We start from the raw sequence: 24,048 nt of genomic DNA on the forward strand, positions 1-24,048 counted from the left end.
CTTTGGCTGCTGTTCTTTTGCTTTGCTCTTGTTCTTGTCTTTTCCTTTTCCTCTCTCTCTCTCGGTTTTTGACCAACAGAAACCTTGGCTGTGGCCAGAGGCCCAGAAATGATTGTAGCCTTTTAAAAACAAGAACCCATATGAGAAATTGCGCAGATAAGAACCCGCAGCATATATATACCCACACCCATCATATCTGTAATCTCCATAGTATGTTTGGCTCAATCTGTATGGGCATTTTATTCCAAGCTACATGCATATGGAAAAAGCCAAACGATCTGCACCGTTGACACTTCGGGTGACCGCACCCTCACATGGCCGATGTGAATCCCCCATGAATAAAATAATCCTGACCCCGCATGTATGTGTATTATGTCAATCATGCAGTCACCCGCGCGGGCTATGTAGTTTGGTCTTTAGCTCACGCGTATATTAATAGTTGGAACCTACTATGTAATTGAGATTATTATTGATGAATAATGCACATGCCAAATAACAGTGGCAGAGAGTACTAAGTCCAATAGTTCGAGAGCACTAAATTTTTTCTCTCGATCATGTTACTCCTTGCTCAAAGTCATAGCGTGAAATTCTTTTTCTTTGTAGTTGTTAGTATCTATCGAAACATGACAATTGATATCCAATCATGTAAAGGTCTCATTCGTGTTAGTAAATCAAATGGATAGCATATGCGCACAAAAAGACGAGTTGGTTAAAAACTTAAAATCATTCATCACTCTAGAGCTCTTTTTACAATCTTGACCAAGAAAGTTAGTTGGATCTTTTTTCGTCGATCGATATTTTTAATTATCTTACAATTTCTTTAAATATAATTTATACATTGATTTATAAATTTAGTCAAAATCGAATATTAATTTGAATCATCGGAATTCATTGCATATCTCTTATTTTGAATTTTCAAATTCGAATATTACTAGTACATTAACTTCCTTCTTCTAACTTCTAGCGTACACTACCACGTTTTAAATGGCTGGGCCAGCACTTCACTTTCAATATAAATTGTATGAAGTAACACGACTTCATTTGAAATTGGAGGAAGCTGGAGAGTACTGTAATACTCAATATCGATTGTACATAGACACCTGACCTGAACTTAGCCATGAATTCAACAAGAGACTGAGAATTTTCTTTTTATTTATAGGTTGTTAAAAGATCAAATTTAATTGTGAAGTTATCCAGTAGTATTCAAATGCATCTATCCGTAAACAAGGTCACATTAGGGGTGAATGCGATTCAATTTGGGAGGTATGTGCTATATTTTCAACTCAAACAATTTTATACGATTTGAATTTTTTCCAAACCAAACTAAACCATTTTATTTTTCGAACCAAACAAACCAAACCATAATTTGCAATTTGATTCGATTTTAATCCGCAGTTTACCTATAATGTATTTAAAATAAGTTAATATAATAATGTTAAATGTTAAATTACATTCATGTTTACCATGAAACACATGAATAAAATATTTTCAAAGTTAGTTACTAAAATATGTTAATAGAACAAATACATTTTTTTTTTCATTTTTATTTACATTTTCTTCATATTATCACATAGCGATTGGTAAAGGTAGAATCACGTTCTGATATTATAGTTTGGTTAAAACTATTTCCGTCTTGTTAGTGAAATGTTATATAAGAATTGAACATAATAAGTTTAGATATATAAAAATTGATAGAGTTTAGGCTTATTATGGATTGACGAATTTCATTTTCTAACTACTTTATAAAAGTAGAAATTTAACATTTTCACACAATCAATACATTGTCCTTCGTTCTTCTTAAATAAAAAAACAAGTTCATTAACCATGTAAGAACACAAAGAGTCATTTTTCTATCCAAATCACAATTCATAAATATATAATAAGTTCAAAAACAACAAATAAAAGAAATAATAATGGGAAAATAGTTTGAATGAAAATTTGAGACTTACCGAGAGAAAACGAAAAGAGGCGATTCATGTAGAAATTAAAAGACTAATGAGCAAAAGGCGGCTGACGTTCAACAGTGATAGACAAATGTCAAATGTTTCAAAAATGAAAGTTAATGTTAGGGTTTTTGAAGTTTTGGACGTGATTTGCTACCATAGTTTTGTTGAATTATTATTTGGATTATCGAAAATTTATGTTTTCCCTCCTTTTACATTTCATATAATTTAGAAATAATTTTTATTTAGCTTGGATATAGGGTGGAGACATGTATTGTAAACTTGTTAAATCATGGTCAATAATGATAAACCTAATTTACTTTCTATGATTATTTCATTGTGCTAATTATAATTTGTATTGTTGAATTGATATATATAATTAAAAATTTTGAAAATATTTCGATTCGATTTTATGCGATTTTTGAAAATCGAAACATAAACTAAATCATTTTAAAACGATTTGACTCGATTTGAGGGAATAAAAATCATGGATCCACATTGACTCAAACCAACGGTTTCAAATCAATGATTTCAATTCGATTTGCAATTTTTTTTGTACAGCCCTAAGTCACATGCAACTCGAGAAAGATTTTCCCCTAAATATATGTATCCAATAATTTGTGTGATAATGTAAAAGAGAAATTTTATGGTCAATGAACTTGGTCAACCTTGTTAGTTTACAATGTGTCTCTGCATCAACAAAAGTGAGTTAATAAAAGTTTAAAGATTAATTTGCTCATTTTTTAAGATTGACTACCAGGTTGCTACTCGACCAATAAAATATGATCTAACTACCGCCTTTATTTAATGGCCTCCATACTCCAATTGTGTCAAAATTGTATACTTCAATGAGGACATTCTTTGACGGCGGCTTTACATGTCCCTCACTGTGTGGAAGGGCCAACTATATTCACAAAAAAAATCATTGTGGGATGACTTTCCTAGCAGGGGCCTATTATGTAACTGTAGCATCACTCTACGTTCATAGCATGTGTACCTGAAAATAAATCCGACCATCAATTTAGGTTTAAGTCAAACAATTATCATCCAACTTTATATTTAGTCCTTGTTTGGCCCCCATTTCTTGATAATAAAAATGAGTGAAATAATATTTTTTTTGAAAAATGAGTGATTGAAAAAAAGAAAAGGAAAATTTTTTGATTTAAATGTAATATTATTTTTATAGAAAATTGTATGATTGAAAAAAAAAATAGAATGTAATTTAGCCCTCGTTTGATCCCCATTAAATTCAATTATATTACATTTTATTTTTCTCTCTTATTTTTAACCATACAATCTTTCATAAAATAATATTACACGTAAATCGAAAAACTTTTTATTTTTTTTACTACTCATTTTTTTAAAAAATACTATTCTCCCCATTTTCATTTTCAAGTAATGGAGATCAAACAAGAACTTAATGAGGACCGAACGAGACCTTATTATCATCATGATAATCTAATTTTATTTTATCATGACCATCATACTTTATATTTAATGTCATAATCACTAAATTTGATTTTATTTTACTATGACCACCCAACTTTATATTTATTGTCACTATGACCATCAAATTTGATTTTATTTCATGATGACTATTCAATTTCAAATAATGTTTACTACTTAATTTCATATAACGTTTCACCATAAGTAACTTTCTTTACATTTTTCACTAATTTAAAAAATATATAAAACAAAAACAGCTATGCTACCTACACAGCTCAATTTGCACAGGACCTGTACAAAGTCACCCACATGAAGGTGGAGCTTTCTCTGAACAACGCTGTCACGTGAGAGGTGGACCCCATGTACAAGGACACCCACATGAAAGTGGAGCTTTTTCTGAACAAGGCTGTCACATGGGAGGTGGAATTCACCCCTATGTGTACGACTCTGTACAAGCCCCGTACAAGTAGGGTAGCCGGAGCTTTTTTCGAAGGAAAACTTTACGTTATATATATGGGCTGTGCTATTTGCACAGGTCCTGTGTACAGGGTGTGAGAGGGGGGTGGACCCCCTGTGCAAGGAGAAATATCCTATATATATAAAGAATAATAGATTTTAAAAATAAAAAATAATAAAAACTTATTTAAAAACAAAGAACAACTTTAATAATTTCACATATTTTGGAAGATAAAATATAGATAAATAAATTCATATGTTCAATTTTTTATTTAATCATTTTTTTTACAAAAAAAAAAATAAACATAAATATTTAACCTTCTAAAAAATTCACAGAAATTAATCTAGCTGTGAGAAATGATTTATGCACCTATAGACGCATACTGCTTGAAACTCTATGCAGTGAGCCCGGAAAGTGCAATCAATGGTAATTCATTGATTGATTTCGGAGAATGGTCTCTTAAAACGGCTAAAACCTCTGCCGTTTCATTCTACTTCCATTCTCCTATACATACCCGATCAAATTGAACCAAAATAAAAACTGGAGAAAAATGTGAAAAGTTCGGTAAGCAGATTTGTCGATGAAAAGAAACAACAACCGGCCAGTAAACTTCTCAAAAATTATTGCTATGGCTACAGCCGCATTGGCAGATCAAGAACTAAGGGTATTCAGTATTCAACCCTTTCTTGGAGTACATGTAGCCCCGTTTAGTAACATACAAAAAATAAGAGAAATTCATAATCAAATGAAATTCACGAATAGATTTGGATTTGTATTTGTAGTTATAAAAGAAGGACGAGGAGGAGGAGGAGGAGGACGAGGACGAGGAGGAGGACGAGGAAATTGAAAGACTGCAGGTGTAAATCTTAGCGTATGGTGGCTGGTTTATATATTGTTAGGGTTTTCATTCACTACTGGGCCTTATCCAGGCTTCATTGTCCCTCTGAATGCTCAAGCCCAAAACTTTTATTTTAATTTTACGGAAATATTGGTAAATTTAGAGATATTTGATGTAGCTAAAAAAAAATTTTTTAATAAATTTTGATGAAAGTTAATGAAATGTATAATTATAAAATTATAGATTCTATGAAATGTGTGTAATTAAAATTAATTATTAATTTTGACTTAAATTTTTATCAAATTTTTAATCTACACCAAACAAAGACGGCATAAGTTTTTAAAATTTGTATATATCAGGTCATAGCATACATATATGAGTGTTGTTGTGTGATCATGGCTTTTCTTTAAACCATTACACGGCTGGGGATGAATGCAATTATGATAAAAGGTTGGTGACTAACTTTTCTTTTTCTTTTTTCTGAAAGTGAAAGATCAACTTGCCACAAAGACGATAGCTTGGAGACCATTGGTGCAATTTTTCCTCTTTTTTTTTTTTTTTTTTTTTTTTTTTTTTTTTTTTACTTTTGTAATAATTGCACAATTACCAGCTCGCATCAAGTGGGAGCACGAGATAACACACGTCTTTGTGAGAGAGAATTCAACATACGACACCGCTTCAGATCATCGCATAATTCCCCTGAAGACTATAAAAGAGTCAGAAAAAACGCCGGCAGCCGCCTCAAATCCGGTTTTTCTCAAACAATGGAGGGAGTAGGAGCCAGACTCGGGCGGTCGTCTACTCGATACGGGCCAACCACCGTCTTCACTGGGCCGGTCCGCAAGTGGAAGAAGAAGTGGGTCCACGCGTCGGCGTTCAATTCCAACAACCACGACCATCAAACCCCAAACGGAAACGCTAATGGCTCCTCACATCTCTTGTTCTACAAGTGGACGGTGATAACGCCCAGCCAAAATAAAGACAATAACGGTGGTGATAGTAACAATGGCAATAATAATGTTAGTAGTAACGGTGACTCAAAGAATTCCGATAAAGTAGACTCCTTTGCAGTAGAGGAGCCACCCAAGCGTAAATTTAAGTATATTCCGGTACTTCTCTGCGAATTTAAATTCTCATTTTGTGCGTTTATGCATGTTAGGGTTGGCTATGGGTTTGTGAACGTTGACTGTAAACTGTTCGGGAATTGAATTGGGTTGGGGGTCCTGCAAAATTTTATTTTAAGGTGAACTGTGGTATAGAGTCCTCGAATCTGAAATTTGCAATGGATAATGGTCTTTGTGTTTAAAAAATAGAAGATGGGAATTTCGGAGTCGAAAGAAATTAAAAACATTTGACTAGAGCATTTGAAAAATGTGAACTTGGCTCCAAGAAATTGAAATCTGTGACTTTGAAAAGTATGGGTGTGAGATGAAATCTAATTTTCATGAAGGTCCTGCTAGAAAATTTAAGGGCGAAATGGTAAAGAATTTAGTTATTTAGGGGGAAAGATTCGGCCCACCCCACACCAAAAAATGAAAATGATGTGTACGGTTTATTTGCAATTAGAGAGGAAATATAATTGATTAGATGTTTTGGTTAAATGTAGGATAAAAGTCTTTGTGTCTCTTTCTTGATAACTTCTGTGGCATTATTTTCGGGAGATAGAGAAAGGTTAAAAACTATATATCTATCTTTTCTCTACTTGATTATATACATAAGATATGAGACAAAATTCATTTCATTTGCCTAATTTCACGAAAGGAAGAATTCACTCTTTTATCTTGTTGATAGAGACTTCTTAATTAGTAATCGGGATTCCAAGTTAAAAAAAGAGTTATCTGCAACTTTTTATTCTTTCTACAATTAGATCTTGATTTATATTCATATCATTGTATTTTCTTGGGAGTTTTTAGTTGGTGATGATACACATAGGAAAATATAGTTCTTGAAATTTTGATAAATATATCTGCAACATAGACTAGCTTGCTTCTTCAAGTTGGTGATGATACACATAGGAAAATATAGTTCTTGAAATTTTGATAAATATATCTGCAACATAGACTAGCTTGCTTCTTCAAAGTGGTGACTAAGTCATCTTCAGTCGTGACTCCTTATTATCCTAGTTTTGCTTTGCATTATTGATGGTTATCAGCTGAGAAACTCTCATTCCAGCTTTGAGGACTGGTTTTATCTTTTCTTCATAAGCACGAGGGTCGTAGATCTCTAGAGAGAGTTGAGGGGAGAGAGAAGCTCAATGTTTCTCCTTGTAGACTCAAAGAAATAATCTGTTTTGGTTTGTACTAGAAGTATAACACAAACTTTGGATTTTAACATTGCTCTGCATTTTAAGTAATAATGCCTAAATTATTTCGGTTATTGGCATGAAGTTTCTGAAAATCCGAAATCGGTCTGTTAAGCTTCAAAAAACCTTTTACTTTTATTTATGAAAGACATTCTAGCTTTATCTTCTAGAAAGGGAGCTTGAAAGAGCTAATTCGTTTGCCCCAAACATCTGGCTGCATTTTCCAATTGAAATGGAACTACCGCTTGGCCAGTTTCACTAAAGGGCCTTTTCTTGTTATTGCCAAAACCCACTTATTTAGAGATGGACTAAAGTGCAAACTGAGCGAAATATGGAGGTAATGGTGTGATCAAACTGAAACTTCTATGACTGAGTTGAAATTGGGATGCTGCTGGATCCTCACAAAAATGTTCTTTCTTGTTAGTATATGAACAAGCTGCATTTCATCCCTTCTGCTGCTAATTACTCATTGACCTATGAATTTGTAATATGTTATTCTCTCCGAAATTTACCCTACATTTATTAATCCGTTTGAATTGGACTGATCTCTTGTTTGATATTTGACCTTATTTCCCTACATGTCTACATATGTAGGCATGGCAAGATTTGAGCACTCTGCAGTGGCTGTAAACTATCCGTATTCATCGTTTATGTATATTCTCCCTGCTGTTTGTAGAGAGCCTCCACTTAAATAAAGGAAAAGGAAGCATAGGCGAAGTGAAAGAAATGAAATAGATGTGATGGATTTTCCTAAAATGATTCAGTTAAAGCTTATCTCACTTGTTGGGAAGTGGCACGATAACTTTATTCACTTTTGTCAGTGTCTCATGTTACCAAGATATATCTTTGAATCTAAATGTCCTCACTTCACTAATGTGCTTACTTGGATTTGCGTGATTGTGTAGATGTCTCTTTACTCAAATCTTACTTTCTTTGTATTTTAGATTTTCTAATGCATGTATGTGCAATTTTAAAGTATCATCATCATGGTTCGTTTGTTTTCTTGACATCTTTCCTTATTGCTGCTTTTGATTTTGTTGATTTTCAATCGATTTCGATGCTGAATTAGCAGAATGACAGTGGGTTGTTAAACCTAGTGTTGCATATAAGTAGACAGACAGCTTGAATCCTCATATAAGTACAAAGCTAATTATTTTTTTATTTGTTATTCTAAGACGATACTTTGTTACATCCATTCCTACATCAACATATGGAAATAATCTTTAGAAAATGACAAAAAAAAAAAAAAAACCTGGAAAGTTCCTTTTGTTCTTTGCATTGGGTGTTCTGTATTGCGATTTTGCTGAGGATAGTTCCACTAATTGAGTAATGTTTTACCCCTTTTTTGGGTACTATTGGAATAGATTGCTGTGCTGGAGGAACAAAAAAATGAGTTGTCAGAACAAGTCGAAGACGAAGCTAAACCAATTGAGTTTGATGCAAACGCAGAAGAGGTAACCTCTAAGAGTGACAGGTTTGATGAAAAGCCAGACATCAATGATGTCCCTACGGATGAAAATAAGGCGTGTTATTTTGCATATTCTCCCGGGTTCTGTTTTTGTTCATGTATTTTCAGTCTTATTGTAGAAGAGTTCCAAAAGCCCAACTTCTTCAATATAGAGTGCAAATTATCCTTTTCAATGAATGGGAGCGTCATTTTCCATCTTATTTTTCTTTAAGGGTGGCACGGATATTTATCTCAGGCAATTGCCTGTTTACTGGGTGCTTCTTAGATATTTTGTTCATCCTCCTGGTCCATTCTTCATGCTTTGAACTTCATACTAAATCCATCTTGGGGAGAAACGGGTGGTATGCAAGAGGATAGTTGGCTTGTTATCGAGCACAGCCACTGTTAATCGACTTCATTGATCTCTTTCGTTGTTATATCATTCACTGTTAGAGAAGTTTTGATGCATTTTATTTACGATCTCATTCTTATTGATTGAACTTTCTTCTCAGTCCACGGATAATAGTCCAGAAGAACGACAAGATTTGAATGAAAGCACTACATTTGGCTTGAATGAGAATAATGGAGATAATGAATCGGACTCCAAAACAGATCAAAGTGAGAGACAACCACAACCGGTTTGAAAGAATGAACCTCAGTACTACCGGTACATGATGTATTGTGACGTTTATTTATACCTTCAAGCTGTAGCTTATTATCATGCATGGAATTCCGGTAATACTGGTTGCATTATGAGACAGGCAATTGATATTTTTGTAATGTCGGGATATCAAATTTTACAAATTGTAGTTGATATTGGACACATTGAGATGAAATTTGCCCAGAATGAAATTGACTTAAAACTGAGTTGCACTACACTTGAAAGAATTTTTGTTCACATATGTTTTACAGAAAAGACACATTGGTGGGGTGGGTGATTGATTTTTTGGCATTTTGAGCCTGTTTGTAAGTGATTTTGAGAATTGATTTTTTGACCGTTAAGAGAAAAGTGAGGTCCACCTGTGAGAAAAGAAGTCAAATATGACGACTGAAATAGTAAAATAATGATTAAAAAAAATCAATTTTTTGGCGCAAAAAATCGCTCCCAAACAAGCTGTTTATATCACACATGGGGCCCACGCACAGTGAGGGTTCTAACCAGATTCTATGAACAAAAATTTTGTACATGCAGAATTTTCCCTTCAAATTTCCAATTTTTTAATTCGTAAGATTTCTGTTTACCATTGATGTGTTGTCACTCTCTGTAAAGTTCATACATAAGGACATAATATTCAATTGGTCTTGACATTTAAGTTAGAAGACTCATATTTTCACTCATAAAATATCATGATGACATTCTCTTATTCAAGATAAGCAGTTACAAATGTTGATATTGGGAATGGAAATGAAAGGGAGAAAAAGAAGATGACGTTCAAGGGCATGCACAAGTAATATGTCCACGAGGTGAATTTCACAGTAGCCTACTCGGGGTCATCAAAAGAGGAGTTTCGTCATCATTCTTTAGCCATTGCAGCTTGTTCTTCACTAAAGTAGTCGTGACTGGTAACATAAACCAGGCAATTTTAAGAATATCATCAACAATAGTAACCATAAATGAGTAAACAAGCAATACTTGGGTTTCCACTTTCAACACCACTGATATGTACAGAAATTTTCGTTAGTGCTTATCCCCTGCTCAACAATCATTAAAACAAAACTATTTTTTTTCTCAAACTCATTTTCAATGACATATTCTCACAATAAAATATTTTGTACATAAATCTAAAACTTTCTCCTACTTTTTAACCACCCTTCACTATTCTAAAACTCATTTTCTCCCAAAAAAACTAAAAAAATAAATAAAAAGAAAAATAATAAATCTCTTTTTTATGGTTGTCAAACAGGAGCTTAGAAAAGCACACGACTGACTTACCGAATTTTTCGTGTAAGTTGGTAGATGCCAGTAGCAGCCATTGCAACATTCACACTAAAAAGGTTCCAGTTTTTCTGCAGTTGATAATTCATAACATCCCCCAAGTCATTGAAAGAAAATTGTAAGACATCTAGCTTTAAAAGCACTAAACAACTGAACTGTGAATATAAGGAAATAAAATAGGGTATAAAGAAGAGGAGGGAAATCAATTCACTGCCACATCTATACGTGCATGTGCGCTTTGGTGCTTCTGCATAGTGCATATACATTTAAGTGTACATTTGGCCGTATTATTAGATCTTCTTTTTCATACTATTGTTTAGCGCTATCCTTCCTAGTGCCCAAAGATGCCATGAATGTTAAAACTTGTAATATAAAGAAAACATTGCAAACGTGCATATTTTGCATGATCATAAAACAACTAGTCTACTGCAAAGTACTACTTGCTGTCTCTTCATTTTCCCTTACTACGTAACCCTGGCCTAGAAAGAGTAAGTCATTAGCCCAAGTTGAAGACCGCAGATTCTTAAATGACAAGGCCAGATACCTAAAAAGACCTTGTTGCTCACCACAGATGTTCATCATGCAGAAAGATTCAACTGGAAGCAAGTGATCACTGATCAGTAAGGCTAAATAATAGACTCACCCCGAGACACATGGACAGAAGGAGATTGGTTCAAGAATTTCTTTGAAATGTAAATGACAAGACATACACCTCAATCTCATTGCCAGATATAACTTCATAGAAATTTCCATCTCTCCAAGTTTGCTTCTTCCCAAGGAAATTTCAGAAAAATAAATAAATAAATATAGAGAAGCGAATACTTTCGAAAATCATAAAGATACTAACATGTCAAGGTCTTCAGTTTGTTCATTCTACCCAGGCTATCCCATCAATGAGAGCTTAGATGCTATAAGTGAACAGAAATTCCTTCGTCTAAGCTTGTGCTTTTTCCTACGGAATTTCAGAAAATAACATTTATGAGACATGCATGCTTTCCATGACCATAAAGTTACTAACATGTCAAGGTCTCTACTTTTCTTCCTTCTTCTAAGTTTTTACTTCCCCAAAAATCAACCTATCCGTTGGGAAAATATAACTTCCATTTGAAGAAGCATAATCATGAAATTGAATCCCCCACTCTTTGAATAGAGATATATGGTGTCTATAAATATTAGCTTCAGACACTCTGATCTGGCGATAACAAGATCGCCCAGTAGGGTTCTTACAGCCACTCACCATTCCAAATTAGGCTACAGAGCATGTGGCGTCTATTACAAGTTCCATTTGGATGGCTCTGTTTGTTAGGAAACTTGGCTCGAGGAACCCGGTGAAATGAATTCCTTATTCTTCATTAGTTTCCTTCTTTGAGGTAGTCAAGAGGAGGATCCACATACTAAGGAAGCAACAGAGAAAAAGTAATTGTCAAAGGAAAGGAAAAATGAATTAGCTACTGTTGAACCTTTTTTGTTATCTCAAATAAGGATATCAACTCAGCTTTCTGAATCATACTTCGGTGATGGACTAAGAGCAAAGGAAAATCAAGAATTTGCGAAGTACAACTTCGTATTAAGGCAAAGACAAGGACAGACACCAAGGGAAAAAAATAGAAGCAAGAAGCTGAAAGATATTAGGTGACCTATATAGCAAGTCAATTTGACTAGAAATAATGGAATAAAAAACCTTTATTAGAATAAGCCTTATTTATTTGCCTCTCTGCACTGGAGGCAAGGTGGTCACAGGTCGTATATGGGAGTAAAAAATTCCAAGTATCTCTGAAGACAATGAAAATATCCATGACCACAAGAAAGTAAAAATGAAAAGGAAAAAATTTGTATGGATCTCGTCTCAGCTTCCCCAAGAAAATGTTATACAATCAAAAACATCTTTCACATTCTGCTTCAGTTGACCATATTAAGTAGTAGGATTCTGTTTAGGATATATGGAGACTTTATCTGATCTGATCAAGATAATGCACAAAGTCAGGAAAGATATTACATGAGATGCAACTGGAAGCTACAACTCAGAGAAAAAGGTTATACATGATAATAGAGAGGGAGAAGCTATCCATTTAAATTATGTAACTTCGTAAACTGGATAATTTGCAACTTAATAGGATCTCCACAACATTATAATCTCATCTCAGTAACAAAATTCAGATTATTATTTACAGCATTGCAGTTTTTCATTCCAATTTTAGGGTTTTCTAGATTAGAAATTCTAAATCAATAAACAAAAAGTAATGGATAAATATCAAGGAAAGGGGGCTCAATATTCTAACTGGGAAGAGTGTAATATTCAAGTTTTTGGGAATAAATAGCAGCATTATCTAATTATTCAATGGAAAGATTGTGTGTTGAAGAAGAGAATCGCCTAGCAATGAACTTTTTTCACTGAAGAATATGTATAATAATGTGATGAAAATCTAACGAACATAGGGTCATCACATAAGATATTTACATAAAACATGTACTTGCCAAGATATATGTACTTTATCAACAGTCGAACTTACAGGAGTAATCACAGTGCTGTAGCGTGACCAGATGACTCCAGTGGCTGTAACAGCTGCAGATGCATGACCATATCAAGTAAGAAAAATTTGGTTCTATGATCAACATAACTAAAGGGGAAACAATAAATAGTTGAGCCAAAAATAATATTTGATTAAAAGACCTTATCAAATATACAGACATATAACAATACAACCTAAACACAAAACAATTATCAATCCTATTTTCTGTGCACAGGAGATAGACCAGAATGGATATAAAGAGTACAAAAAATCATCACATGGATATACCTATCTGTTGGGGATACGAAACTTTCTCAGGTGGTTTAGTGGAGTCAGCAATATTGGCTATGCTAATGCCCCACTTGAATGTTGCGAGCGCTACACTCCGAAAGCAAGGTTAAAGATTTTGCTCTTGGGGTTTAATTTGGGCGCCGATCATGTGCGCCCCGGTTTTAGTCGTGGGCGCAGGGCTTCCCTTTGGTTCCAGATTTGCAATTAATCCCTTGGTTTAATTGCACATCAATTCCTTCAACTTTGTCTTGTAAAATTTTTCCTTCAACTTTGTCTTGTAAAATTTAGTTCTCAAATTTTGACTTTCATTTCAATCACATCTCTTCATAAATTGCATCCAAGACCCCTCAGCTTTCAATCCTTGTGCACTTTAGTCCCCAACTTCATATTTTTGTATGATTTTCAATCCTTTTTCCCTTCTTCTTCTTCTTCTTCTTTTTTTTTTTTTTTTTTTTTTGCTTGTTCTATTTTCTTCAAAAATTGATCCAAATTGAATAATTAGATCATTATTATTCACCATTATATACTTCAAACTTCATCCTAAGTGTTTCATTTTTCTGTTTCTAACGTCCTACCAATTATTTTCCGTCCAACTAACTTCCAGCTCCTGGTTTTTAAAGTTTTAGTCTAAAATAGATAAAATCCCTCAAAAACTCAATAGCACCACCAATTTCTGACCTAGAACAAAATCAAAAAAACAAAAATCCAAATTTTTTATCCCGATTTAAAAAAAAAAAAAAAAAATACCCCCACAAACAAATAGGAAAAGTCATATCCGCTGAAAATTAAGATAATGGAAAACTAAAATTTCAAAATAAACTAAATTCGATTATAGAGTTTATGAATATTATTGAATTGGATATAAATATAAGAAACTCATAAGTGGCATTGTAAGTTTATCTAATCATCAAACGAGAATTTCGTATCGACCATATAACATACACACTTATGTATCATCACATATATACATGTATTAAATTGTAGAGAAAGAACTGACTTGTTTTAGGGCCAGCAGGGTGATTCCACAGAGCTTGAAATTTCGAGGTCGCCATTAAATCTCTCTCCACCCACCCACCCTCTCGCTCTCTCTCTTCCTTATTTCTGAAGATGCAAGTGAGCTGAGTCTAAAGAATTCTGCTTTAATAATTCCATTTATTATTTAGCCCTGTTGGTTTGTCTATCTTTCTTATTAATTTTAAAAAAAAGTAGTTTTAAAATAATGAGTTTTCAAAAGATGTGTAATTAAAACATAGAAAAAAAAAATTAGGTTAGGAACAAAATATTTAATTACAAGAATGTACGATTAAAAATAAATTTGCTATAAAAGAAATTTTGAAATAATGATAGGGGGCTTAGCAGCAAATAATTAACATTTCTTTGTATTAATTTGTGTAAATTGTTGATTTAATATTTATGATTATTTTTGGTGTACATCATCAAGTACCCCAATGTGCCCCTTGTCGGGTGTTCATTTGGACACTCTTATGTACTCCAAAAATAACTCTCATGCCTAAGCTTTGCCAAAAGTACAGTACCCAATTTTTTTTTTTTTTTTTTTTTGTCCTCAACCTAATTATCAAATTTCATCCAAACAGTTTCCATCCACATGAGCCACTAAGGCCCTGTTCTCTTTGTTGTTTTCAAGTCCTTTTTTGTTTTCAATTTTTCAAAACAGTGAAAATGCGTTCTCTTTTCCATTTTCGAAAATCGAATTTTTGAAAACAAAAAACAAAAAATTGTGAAGAAAATCCAATATGTGAATTTGGACGTTTTTTATACAAAACCCAATTTTTTATGAAAACACAGGAAACATGAAAGAGAAACTTCGTTCCAGCCCGTCTCTCTTTGGTCTCCTTTCTCTCTTCCCAAATAGTCGTCTCTTAGCCCTGTTCTCCAGTCGCAAACCCCAAAAACTGCAGTAACCCTATTAAATTCACTGAAATTCTTCCTCAAAAAATCGCACACAGTTCCATTTATACTCTTTCCTTTCTTTTTTTTTACCCTTTTTCTTACATGGGTTGCCCTTAGTTTCCAACACTATTCTTCCGATTCTTCATTTCACCAATCGGCGTATGATAGCAATAAGGTGACTTTACATGGCGGTTCTGATAAATATTTTGATGCTAATACAGTGAAATTCCCTTTGTCTTCTTCAATTGTAATGAAGGATGAGGGTGGATGGTTGATTAATCCTGTTTCACTTGCATTGGATGCTGCCATTTCAGGATTTTTCTTTTTTTTTTTTTTTGGTCTATTTTTATTTTTCTGTCAAGAAAGTTATAATTTAGAAGTATCCACCCAATGTCATTTGTTCATAAAATTATTCAAGGAGGAGAAAAAGTGAAAAAAAAAACTATAAATCTTAATACTTGAGCTTGGTGCAACTTTTAGTGAGTAGTGCACAACATTGTGATGCTGCACTAGTTTTTTGGAGGAAAAAGGTTGTGAATTTATTCCATGAGTTTTCAATTATTTTGTAAGTTGACACGACAGACCAAGTTTGTGATTTCTTTTTCCTGCCAATAAATGTAAACCTGTTCATACTTAGGTACAAGTATTTGTTTTTTGGTAATTCTATAATTGATAATAATAGAGAAAAGAAAGGAAAATGACTTTTAAAGGATTAATGCAAGGAAAGGTGTGTTGTGAAAGCATAAGGTTTAGGAATCTGAGACTATTTTCTCGTTGTAAGGTACAACAATAGGTACTTGGCACATGATATATGAGGGGATTAATAGTTAAATAATTTTCTTTGCCATGATAAAAGATTTGCACTTTTGTTATACTTTTCGGCAAATGAGGCTTTTTTTTTTTTTAATTACAGGTTGAATGAGGAAAATGAAAGGAGAATTAAATGTGGATGAATCAACAAACACTCTTACATCCATTTTTTTATCCTGTAACTCTTATTGATCTTGAATCATACGTTGTGGTTTTAAATATGAACTATAAATCTGATTTCTAGGTATTGTACAGATAAATAACTTGGAAACTTTACTCCTTTTGCCGCGATATATGGAGAAAGAAACATAAAGTTTGTGCCTGCACGCATTTTACGTAATGATAAGGTGATATATAGTCAGCGAGTTTTTAAGGCCGTAAAACAATTATATTTACATGCAATAGAAATTAAAAATATATAACTGGCTATAGATTCAAGAATATGGTGTACTGAAAGCCTGAAACTAAGTTGTATTTCGAATTTATTTTTAGCCCCTCCAATACTAGCATACGACATAAGAACCTGTCACAGGGATCACAGGATATACTAGTTCATCGGATCTGTTGCTGCACAAGCATTAGAAGGGGACATAAGGAGGATTATGGGCATTCACCACCCTTTTAAATGATTTATGTGATTTTTATTTAATTCTTATATTTTGCAACTAAAGTTTTCTGTGTTCTTAAGCATCTCTATTTTCTAGTGATTTTCACCAAAGTGAATTGTCACATTACAGGAGGAGCAAGCTTCTGTGCTTCAATTCATTTGGGGGAGATCCGACGTAGAGGCGTGAGGGAAAATCATAGGCACCACACCTGCAATGAGACATTTGTTATTTGGGGAGCAAAGACATTGTTCAAGGTATGTATTTACTTTAATTATAGAGGTAGAATTGGACAAGCCTGACTATCTATTGAAATCCTTTGCTATATTTGGTTTACTGATATTATAAAATGCATAAACTTAAAAAGAATTGTTACCTTCGAGCTACTTCAAATTTTTTCTAGATTAAAAGTAATTTAACTCTAACGAAACAGTGTCTTTCTACAATTCTTCCCAAGGTTGAGGAAGAAGAAAGAAAAGGAGACTTTGTTGCTTGATAGCACCTGCAATTTTGATATTAGAGTTCAATAGGTTTTGAACATTATAGGGATTATCGAACAAAAAGCAATATGAATACTGTTTTCTACTAAGCCCCTGTTTGGTCGCCCTTTTTTGGGAAAAAACATTGTTTTGAATAGTGAATTTTTGGAGAATGTATGGTTCAAATGTGTCGGTAGTGCCTTCTTCTTTTTATTGAATAATCTTTGGCAATATTGAATTTTTGGAGAATGTGTTGGTAGTGCCTTCTTCCTTTTCCTTGAGTTGTACCCCATGAATAATCTTTGGCCATTGTAACTTGCTACCCCTGATGCAGTGAAATGCTGAGCTCTCCCGTGAAACGTATAGATGAGATTCTTGCACTTCATTATCCAGTTGATGATTTCAAGGGTCAGATAAGAGACAAAATAAGATGGAACTTTATGATTGAAGCATAAGAAGAAAATGATGTTATTTTTTTTTTTTAATATATACTTAATTGTAAGTATAAGACTACATACATCGGTGATGTGCAATTCAATATAGAAGGGATTGTTTCACATTTGTACATACAAATGTATTATTTGCCTCAAAAAAGACTATAGACTTTTGAAATAATTTGAACGCTTGAGGTTCAATCAAGACAAGTTTTACTGATCACGAACATGTTTCATGTTATTGAATTTTAACTTATGTTAGTAGTGGAAATGAAAAATAATTACAAATAAAATTGGTTTTAAGAACTTCAAAGGCTATATTTGGCTCATATAAACACTCAAACCAGTTTTCATTAACACTTTATTAAAGAATGTATGGTTAAAAATAAGTTATTTAATACATTTCATGAACACTCAAATCATTTTTCACCAACTTTAAAATTTATATGTTATTTAATACTATATTAACTTTAAAATATTAAAATTTATTGAATAATAAGATTTCTAGAATAAAATATTATCAAAATTTCAAAGTAAACGCATTTTCTAGTTTTATGTTTCCAGAAACTATTTTTCAGAATGACAAAAAACATGAATTTTCAACAATTTCAAAACAACTACTCAAAACACAAAACTTAAAATGAATTCAAAATTCAAAACTACAAAACTAAAACATGAAGAGAATGGCCCCCAAGGGTCTCTGGACATTTGTTTCAGATCCATATTTTTAGGGGAAAAAATATTTTTTGAAATTGTGTTTTTTTGAAGAATATATAGTTAAGAAAATTTTTTAGATTTATATGTAAAATTATTTCAATGCTGCTACAGCTACATTCTACTTTTCAATTTTGTTGACAGCATCTGACATAGACTATTTTTGTCATTAATTTTAACGATTAAAAAATAATGAAATGGAATACATGTGCATGTAATTTAATTATCTGTGTTATTTTGCCATTTGATGTACAAATAGAATAATCAAATTATTTTATGAAAGAATATGTTGTTAAAAATAAATTTTGAAAACATAAATTAAAAAGGAGAAATGGAGCCCAAATTTTTTTAAAAAGGGTAAAATAGTTCAGTCACTATTATCCATTAAAATGGAATAAATTAACAGGTTTTTGAAAATGATAATTAATTTATTAAACAAATTTTAAAATGCAAACAAAAGAAAAGGCTTTTTTGCCCAACCAGCTTCAACGCCACTGTCACCAAAAAAAAAAAAAAATCCCATCACCAAAAATGTATGAATTGTATTATATGTATATAATGATTTATCTACATATAATGTAATAAGATATAATTGAGTCAAAAAAATTTCAACGAAATAAAAAAAAAAAATCCACCTCATCGATTTGTAAATCATTATGCAACTTCATTAAATACAAATAAAATTATTCAAAACAATTGGTCTACACGTACACAAAATTAATCACATAACTCTTATAGGAATACAAAATTGGTGATGTGGTAGAGGAACAAGATCCAAACTTTAAAATAACAAATGAAAGTACCAAAGTCGAGCTAACCTAAACAAAACCATGAAGTGATAATGGACTTCAAAATGAAATGAAATTCCCATTTCCCCAAATCATCGGTCTCAATCTCTTGCCCTAAGCTCCCACTCAAAGCAAAATCAAGAGTTGTGCTTACCATCTTCGTCGGCTGACCCCAACAAAGAGCATACATCGCAAGCATTTCTATCCCATTATTTTGCCACACACAAAATTAGGTCCTTTCTTTACAGCCCCCGCACCATACTCACCTCCATCTCCAATGTTGTACTCACCTCCCTTTATAGCCAAACGGACCTGCATCCTCCAGTGCTAATGTAAATTAGTTAACTTTCTTTTCTATTTGTGGATATCCAAGTCATTTTGTCTCTAATTTAATTTAGATGCCTCATTGTTGCACTTGTTCGCTCTTGATCCAGTTATTTCATATGAAATGGAGCATTTATTGTCAAGATTTAAAGTTGGTTATGATTTGTTCAATTTGACAGAGTCATCCATGACCATTTATGTCTATGTGAACATAAGTTGCAATGGATTTCATTATTCAATTGCATTCATGTGGCTTTAATTTTTTATTCAACGGTTGTCAATTAGAATTAGAGGAAATAATTTTGGAGTTTGTCACAGTTGTAGAAGTAACACTCTACTTTGGACAATGTCAAACAAAACGTGAATGTCTTTGGCGTAAACACAAATTTCAAAATTTTTTTGAGGTCGAATGGGATACTAGAAACAAATGGCGATTGTTCTTCACATATAATAATGACTGTGGATATTTCAAAGCACAATATATACTTCATAAATGGGAAAACAATGTCGATTGTATTTTGCACTACACTGTCTTGATTAGTAATTAATCCATTGGGAGTTTTACCATGCATGTACTCAAGTTGTGTAAACATGTTCTGAACAGTCACACAAAAGTCCATGGGTCCTCATTCGATAACAATCACAACCAAACAGTTTCGATTGTCTTTGATGATTCACGCCAACAAAAAAGACGAACGGCATATCGTACTTATTATCTGCCCAAAATACATTCTTTAGTATTGACTCGTCGTCTAAGTCCATATCGAAGTAAAATTTCGAGGACCTTTCTTACTTCTTTGAAAAGTACACCTGTATTGCAGTGGCATCTCTTTCTCCAATTCATAATGATCTTACTTGTTTGATATAGTTCCGACAATCCTTCTCCACGAATGTTATATTTTCATGTCCGTTTGCCGCCACAACTGCGGAGTTATAACTCTTATGCAAGTGAATTTGTGTCATATCATTCACTTCAAGCTCTTGTTTCCCACTTCCACTCAATTTTCAGTTACATCGATACAACCTAGCTTGGAAGACTTGTTTTATGATTGTGCCCGATGTACACTTCGTTAATTCTCCATATTTCGAGACTATATGAAAATACAGATATTCTTGCTTTACAATTTGTCTTATTTGTTGGTTACGGCTTCAAAGAACCACATGAGCATAACTTCTCCGAAAATGTCACATATCTCATAATTTCATCATTCCCCTTTTTCGAATTTTGTTTCCTCACTAGAAACTTACGGGGTTAGCAAATCTTTTGTAGAAGTCCAACGTTTCTTTCTCACTGTTAAACATCACACTCACCACAAGCTCAATCACAACATCTCTTCCTAGATTTTAGTTCTCCAATATGTTCAAATTGTCCAGTATGTTTTCGTTATCACATGTCAGCAACAAATTTTGATTCTCATCTTTCATAATTTCTTTTCCTACAAATTATATGTAAGCAAGAGCAAAATTCTGCTACTAACATTAATTAACATGCTTGACATGGAAAAAAAATAGTATCATAAGTTACACAACTAAATCCATATGCTCAGAAATTCTCTCTCTCCAGCTTTCTCATTGTCATAAGACCAACAAAATTACCTTCGAATCCGACCAGGTTTCTCATTTCTTCCCCTTTCAAATTTCTCACAGATTTACAAATTTACACCAACATCTTACAAGTTCCATCTCCATGAAAAGATAGAATAAAGTAGTCAATGAAGAATACAATTCAAGCAAGAAACCAATTTATGAGCTAACCAATTTAGAACCAAGAAGTAAAATGCCCTTTTTCATCATCTAGGTTTCTTGTAGTCATCTTCAAGTACGATTTTGATGTTAGGGTGCGATGGGCTTTCGTCTTCACACTATGGTCGAAAGTACGTGCCAATCAGTTAGTCGGATGTTTGCCGGAGATGGAGGAGCAACTTTGGTCGGAGATGAAGAAAGCTGAGTGGCAAGGGTTCCCAAACTCTATATTTTGGGGGAGATGGTACCGAAACTTTATCAATTCACGATTTTGTTTAGGTTAACCCAGTTTGGTTCATTTATTTGCGGCTTTGCTACTCGAGTTGGGGGCTGTGATTTCTTTATTGGATGCAGGCCCCCTCTTTTGTGAGAGGGCTGTACATCAAGCTGTCAGCAAAATTCCATTTATTTGTTATTTTAAAGTTTAGATCTTGTTCCTCTGCCACGTCACCAGTTTTGAAATCCTGTATGAGTTCTGTGATTACTTTCGTGTACCTATAGTCTACAGACTAATGTATTCAAAATGCATATACACACACAAATACATACATACATATAAAGGGCTATTCTTCCTCAAGAAGCCACAAAATTTGTATATAAACATATATGATACATGAGCTAAGCATTTCTATACACACAAAATCAATCTTAAATCATTAATCTCTTTTACAAAACGTCAAGAAAGAAAATATTAAATATAAATTTGATTTATCTTCAACAATGTTAAATCACTCACTAAACTGTTGAATAACTCATGGTGTTTGGGAGATGAAGCTTACTTTTATTCAATAAACATTGGCTTTATATAAGCCTTACAAAGAAAACAGAAAACAAACTCCACGTTGAACACTCCTAAAAACGTGGCAAGAGGTCTAGACCAATTCAAATACTAATTAGCACTAACAACTCACCCCAACAATTAGGAGATTATTAACAGAAGTCAAATATAAAGCATAAATACAATTAAACCTTAATGCTTCAACATATCCTCCCTTAAACTAAATTGCAAAAATGCAATTAGTTTACTCTAACTTCGAACGCATACCAAGCTTATCACACAACCTCAAGAACACATCCAATTTGAGAGGCTTTGTCATAATATCAGAAAGTTGTTCTTGTTTGCTGCAGTGCACCAGTTCAACAGTTTCCTCCTTTGTCAAGTCACGCAAAAAATGAAATTTCACATCTATATGTTTTTCTCCTCCCATGCATGATTGGATTTTTTTATAGTTTTATGGCCGAACTGTTATCACAATAAATTGTTGTACACTTACTTGAGTATGTCTCAGCTTCTCAAGAACTCTCCTCAACCAAACTCCTTGGCATGCACAATATGCTGCTGCAATGAATTCGACCTCTGTAGTGGACAGGGTCACAACTAGTTGCATCTTCGAAGACCATGAAACTGCTCCAGTTCTAAGCATGAAAGTGTATTCAGAAGTGTTTTTCCTATCATCAATGTCTCCTGCATAATCACTATCAGCAAACCCTACCAGTTATTCTTCTCCATCTCTTTTATAAGCAATTCCTAGCTCAATCGTTCCCTTCAAATATCTTAGGACTCTTTTGGCAGCTTGCAAGTGTATTTCAGTAGGCCTCTTCATATATCTACTAATCAAACAAATAGAATACATCTAGTCCGGCCTTGTAATAGTTAGGTACATGAGGCTGCCTATCATTTACTTGAACATTGTTATATCTACAGCAACTCCTCCTCCATTTTCTGACAATCTGAACCCTGGAACGATTGGATTCTTCACCGAATTGCTATTCAGCATTCCAAACCTCTCCAACACTTCATGTGTATACTTCTTCTGATTGATATATATTCCATGCTAATTCTATATGACTTTTACACCAAGAAAATACTTCATTTTACCAAGATCAGACATGGCAAATCCCTTCTTTATTGACTCCTTAAATCTCACAAACATATCCTCATTGTTTCCAATAAAAATCAAATCATCTGTGTAAAGGCTCACAATGAGAATCCTACCTCCATCTTCAGTTTTCACAAACAATGTGTGCTTACAGTAGCATTTCTCAAAACCCTCTTTAATGAAATAACCTTCAATTCTGCTATACCAAGCTCGAGGAGCTTGCTTGAGTACGTACAATGCTCTTCTAAGTTTGTAAACCTTGTGTTCTTCTCCTTTTCTTTCAAACCCTTGTGGTTGATTGACAAACATAGCCTCATTTAATTCTCCATGCAAGAACGCACTTTTCACGTCTAATTGATACACACACCAACCCTTTTGTGCTGCAAGGGCGAGAATTACTCTGATAATATCCCATCTTGCCATCGGAGCAAACACCTCATTGTAATCGATACCATGCTACTGTGAGTAACCCTTTGCCACAAGGCGAGCCTTAAACTTGTCCACCTCACCCTTCTCGTTAAGCTTGGTTTAATACACTCATTTCACCCCTAATTTCTTTGCTCCTTTTGGTAATGTTGTTAACTCCCAGATCCCATTCTCTTCGATAGCTTTGATCTCCAATTTCATGGCTTCTCTCCACTTTGAACTCTTGATAGTTTCTTCAAAAGATGCGGGGTCTTCAGAAGCAATGAACATCATCAAATTTTCAATCTCATCTTCCTCGAATAAACCTTCACCTGACACATAATCTTGCATCCAAGAAAGCTCTCTTCTGGTTCCTCCCTTGAACTGGACTCAAAGAACCTTCTTCATTTGATTCGTCAGATGGAGAATTGATACCTCCTCATTCTTCTACTTCCTCATTTTCAGCATTCACACATTATTCGGTTTGATCTTCTTGATTCTTGTTTTCTTCTTCAACACCCCACTCTAATACATTAGCTTTCAACTCATCAGTGCTTCTTCCCCAATCCCAGTCTCATCTTCAATAAATACCATATCCCTACTAATTACCACTTTCTTTGAAACTAGATTGTGTAGCCTATAGGCTTTCGACTCCCCACTTACACACAACAAGACACATTTCTCACTCTTATCATCCAACTTTGATCTTCGACTGTCTGGAATATGTACATGAGCTACACATCCAAATGCTCTAAAATAATGCACAGTAGGTTCGTTACCACTCC

The 24,048-nt window shown here is 33.6% G+C and overlaps 3 protein-coding genes across 4 annotated transcripts; 2 read left to right on the top strand and 1 right to left on the bottom strand.

Moving 5' to 3' along the window:
* Positions 1-5,296: 5,296 nt before the first annotated feature.
* Positions 5,297-9,309, top strand: LOC111407168 (probable serine/threonine-protein kinase DDB_G0278845). 2 transcript variants are annotated; one of them, XM_023036496.1, is made up of 3 exons: positions 5,297-5,793; positions 8,351-8,509; positions 8,946-9,309. In XM_023036496.1, exons 1-3 carry the CDS (start codon positions 5,449-5,451, stop codon positions 9,075-9,077), a joined length of 636 nt encoding a protein of 211 aa, XP_022892264.1. In that variant the 5' UTR covers positions 5,297-5,448; the 3' UTR covers positions 9,078-9,309. The 2 variants fall into 2 exon arrangements, with proteins under 2 accessions (XP_022892264.1, XP_022892265.1); XM_023036497.1 differs by having other exon boundaries at positions 5,299-5,793; positions 8,351-8,440.
* Positions 9,310-9,719: 410 nt separating this feature from the next.
* LOC111408143 (mitochondrial pyruvate carrier 4-like) lies at positions 9,720-14,222 on the bottom strand. The gene is made up of 5 exons (XM_023037945.1): positions 14,168-14,222; positions 13,168-13,257; positions 12,880-12,932; positions 10,367-10,440; positions 9,720-9,993 (listed from the first exon to the last, which is right to left on the bottom strand). Exons 1-5 carry the CDS (start codon positions 14,220-14,222, stop codon positions 9,948-9,950), a joined length of 318 nt encoding a protein of 105 aa, XP_022893713.1. The 3' UTR covers positions 9,720-9,947.
* A 759-nt stretch (positions 14,223-14,981) lies between these two features.
* On the top strand, positions 14,982-17,625 carry LOC111408144. The gene is made up of 4 exons (XM_023037946.1): positions 14,982-15,088; positions 15,199-15,388; positions 16,622-16,753; positions 17,310-17,625. The coding sequence occupies exons 1-4, from the start codon at positions 14,982-14,984 to the stop codon at positions 17,310-17,312; spliced, it is 432 nt and encodes a 143-aa protein (XP_022893714.1). The 3' UTR covers positions 17,313-17,625.
* The last annotated feature ends 6,423 nt before the right edge of the window (positions 17,626-24,048 follow it).

This window comes from Olea europaea, chromosome 13 (assembly GCF_002742605.1).
Source record: "Olea europaea var. sylvestris chromosome 13, O_europaea_v1, whole genome shotgun sequence".
In the NCBI taxonomy this organism is placed as follows: Eukaryota; Viridiplantae; Streptophyta; class Magnoliopsida; order Lamiales; family Oleaceae; genus Olea; species Olea europaea.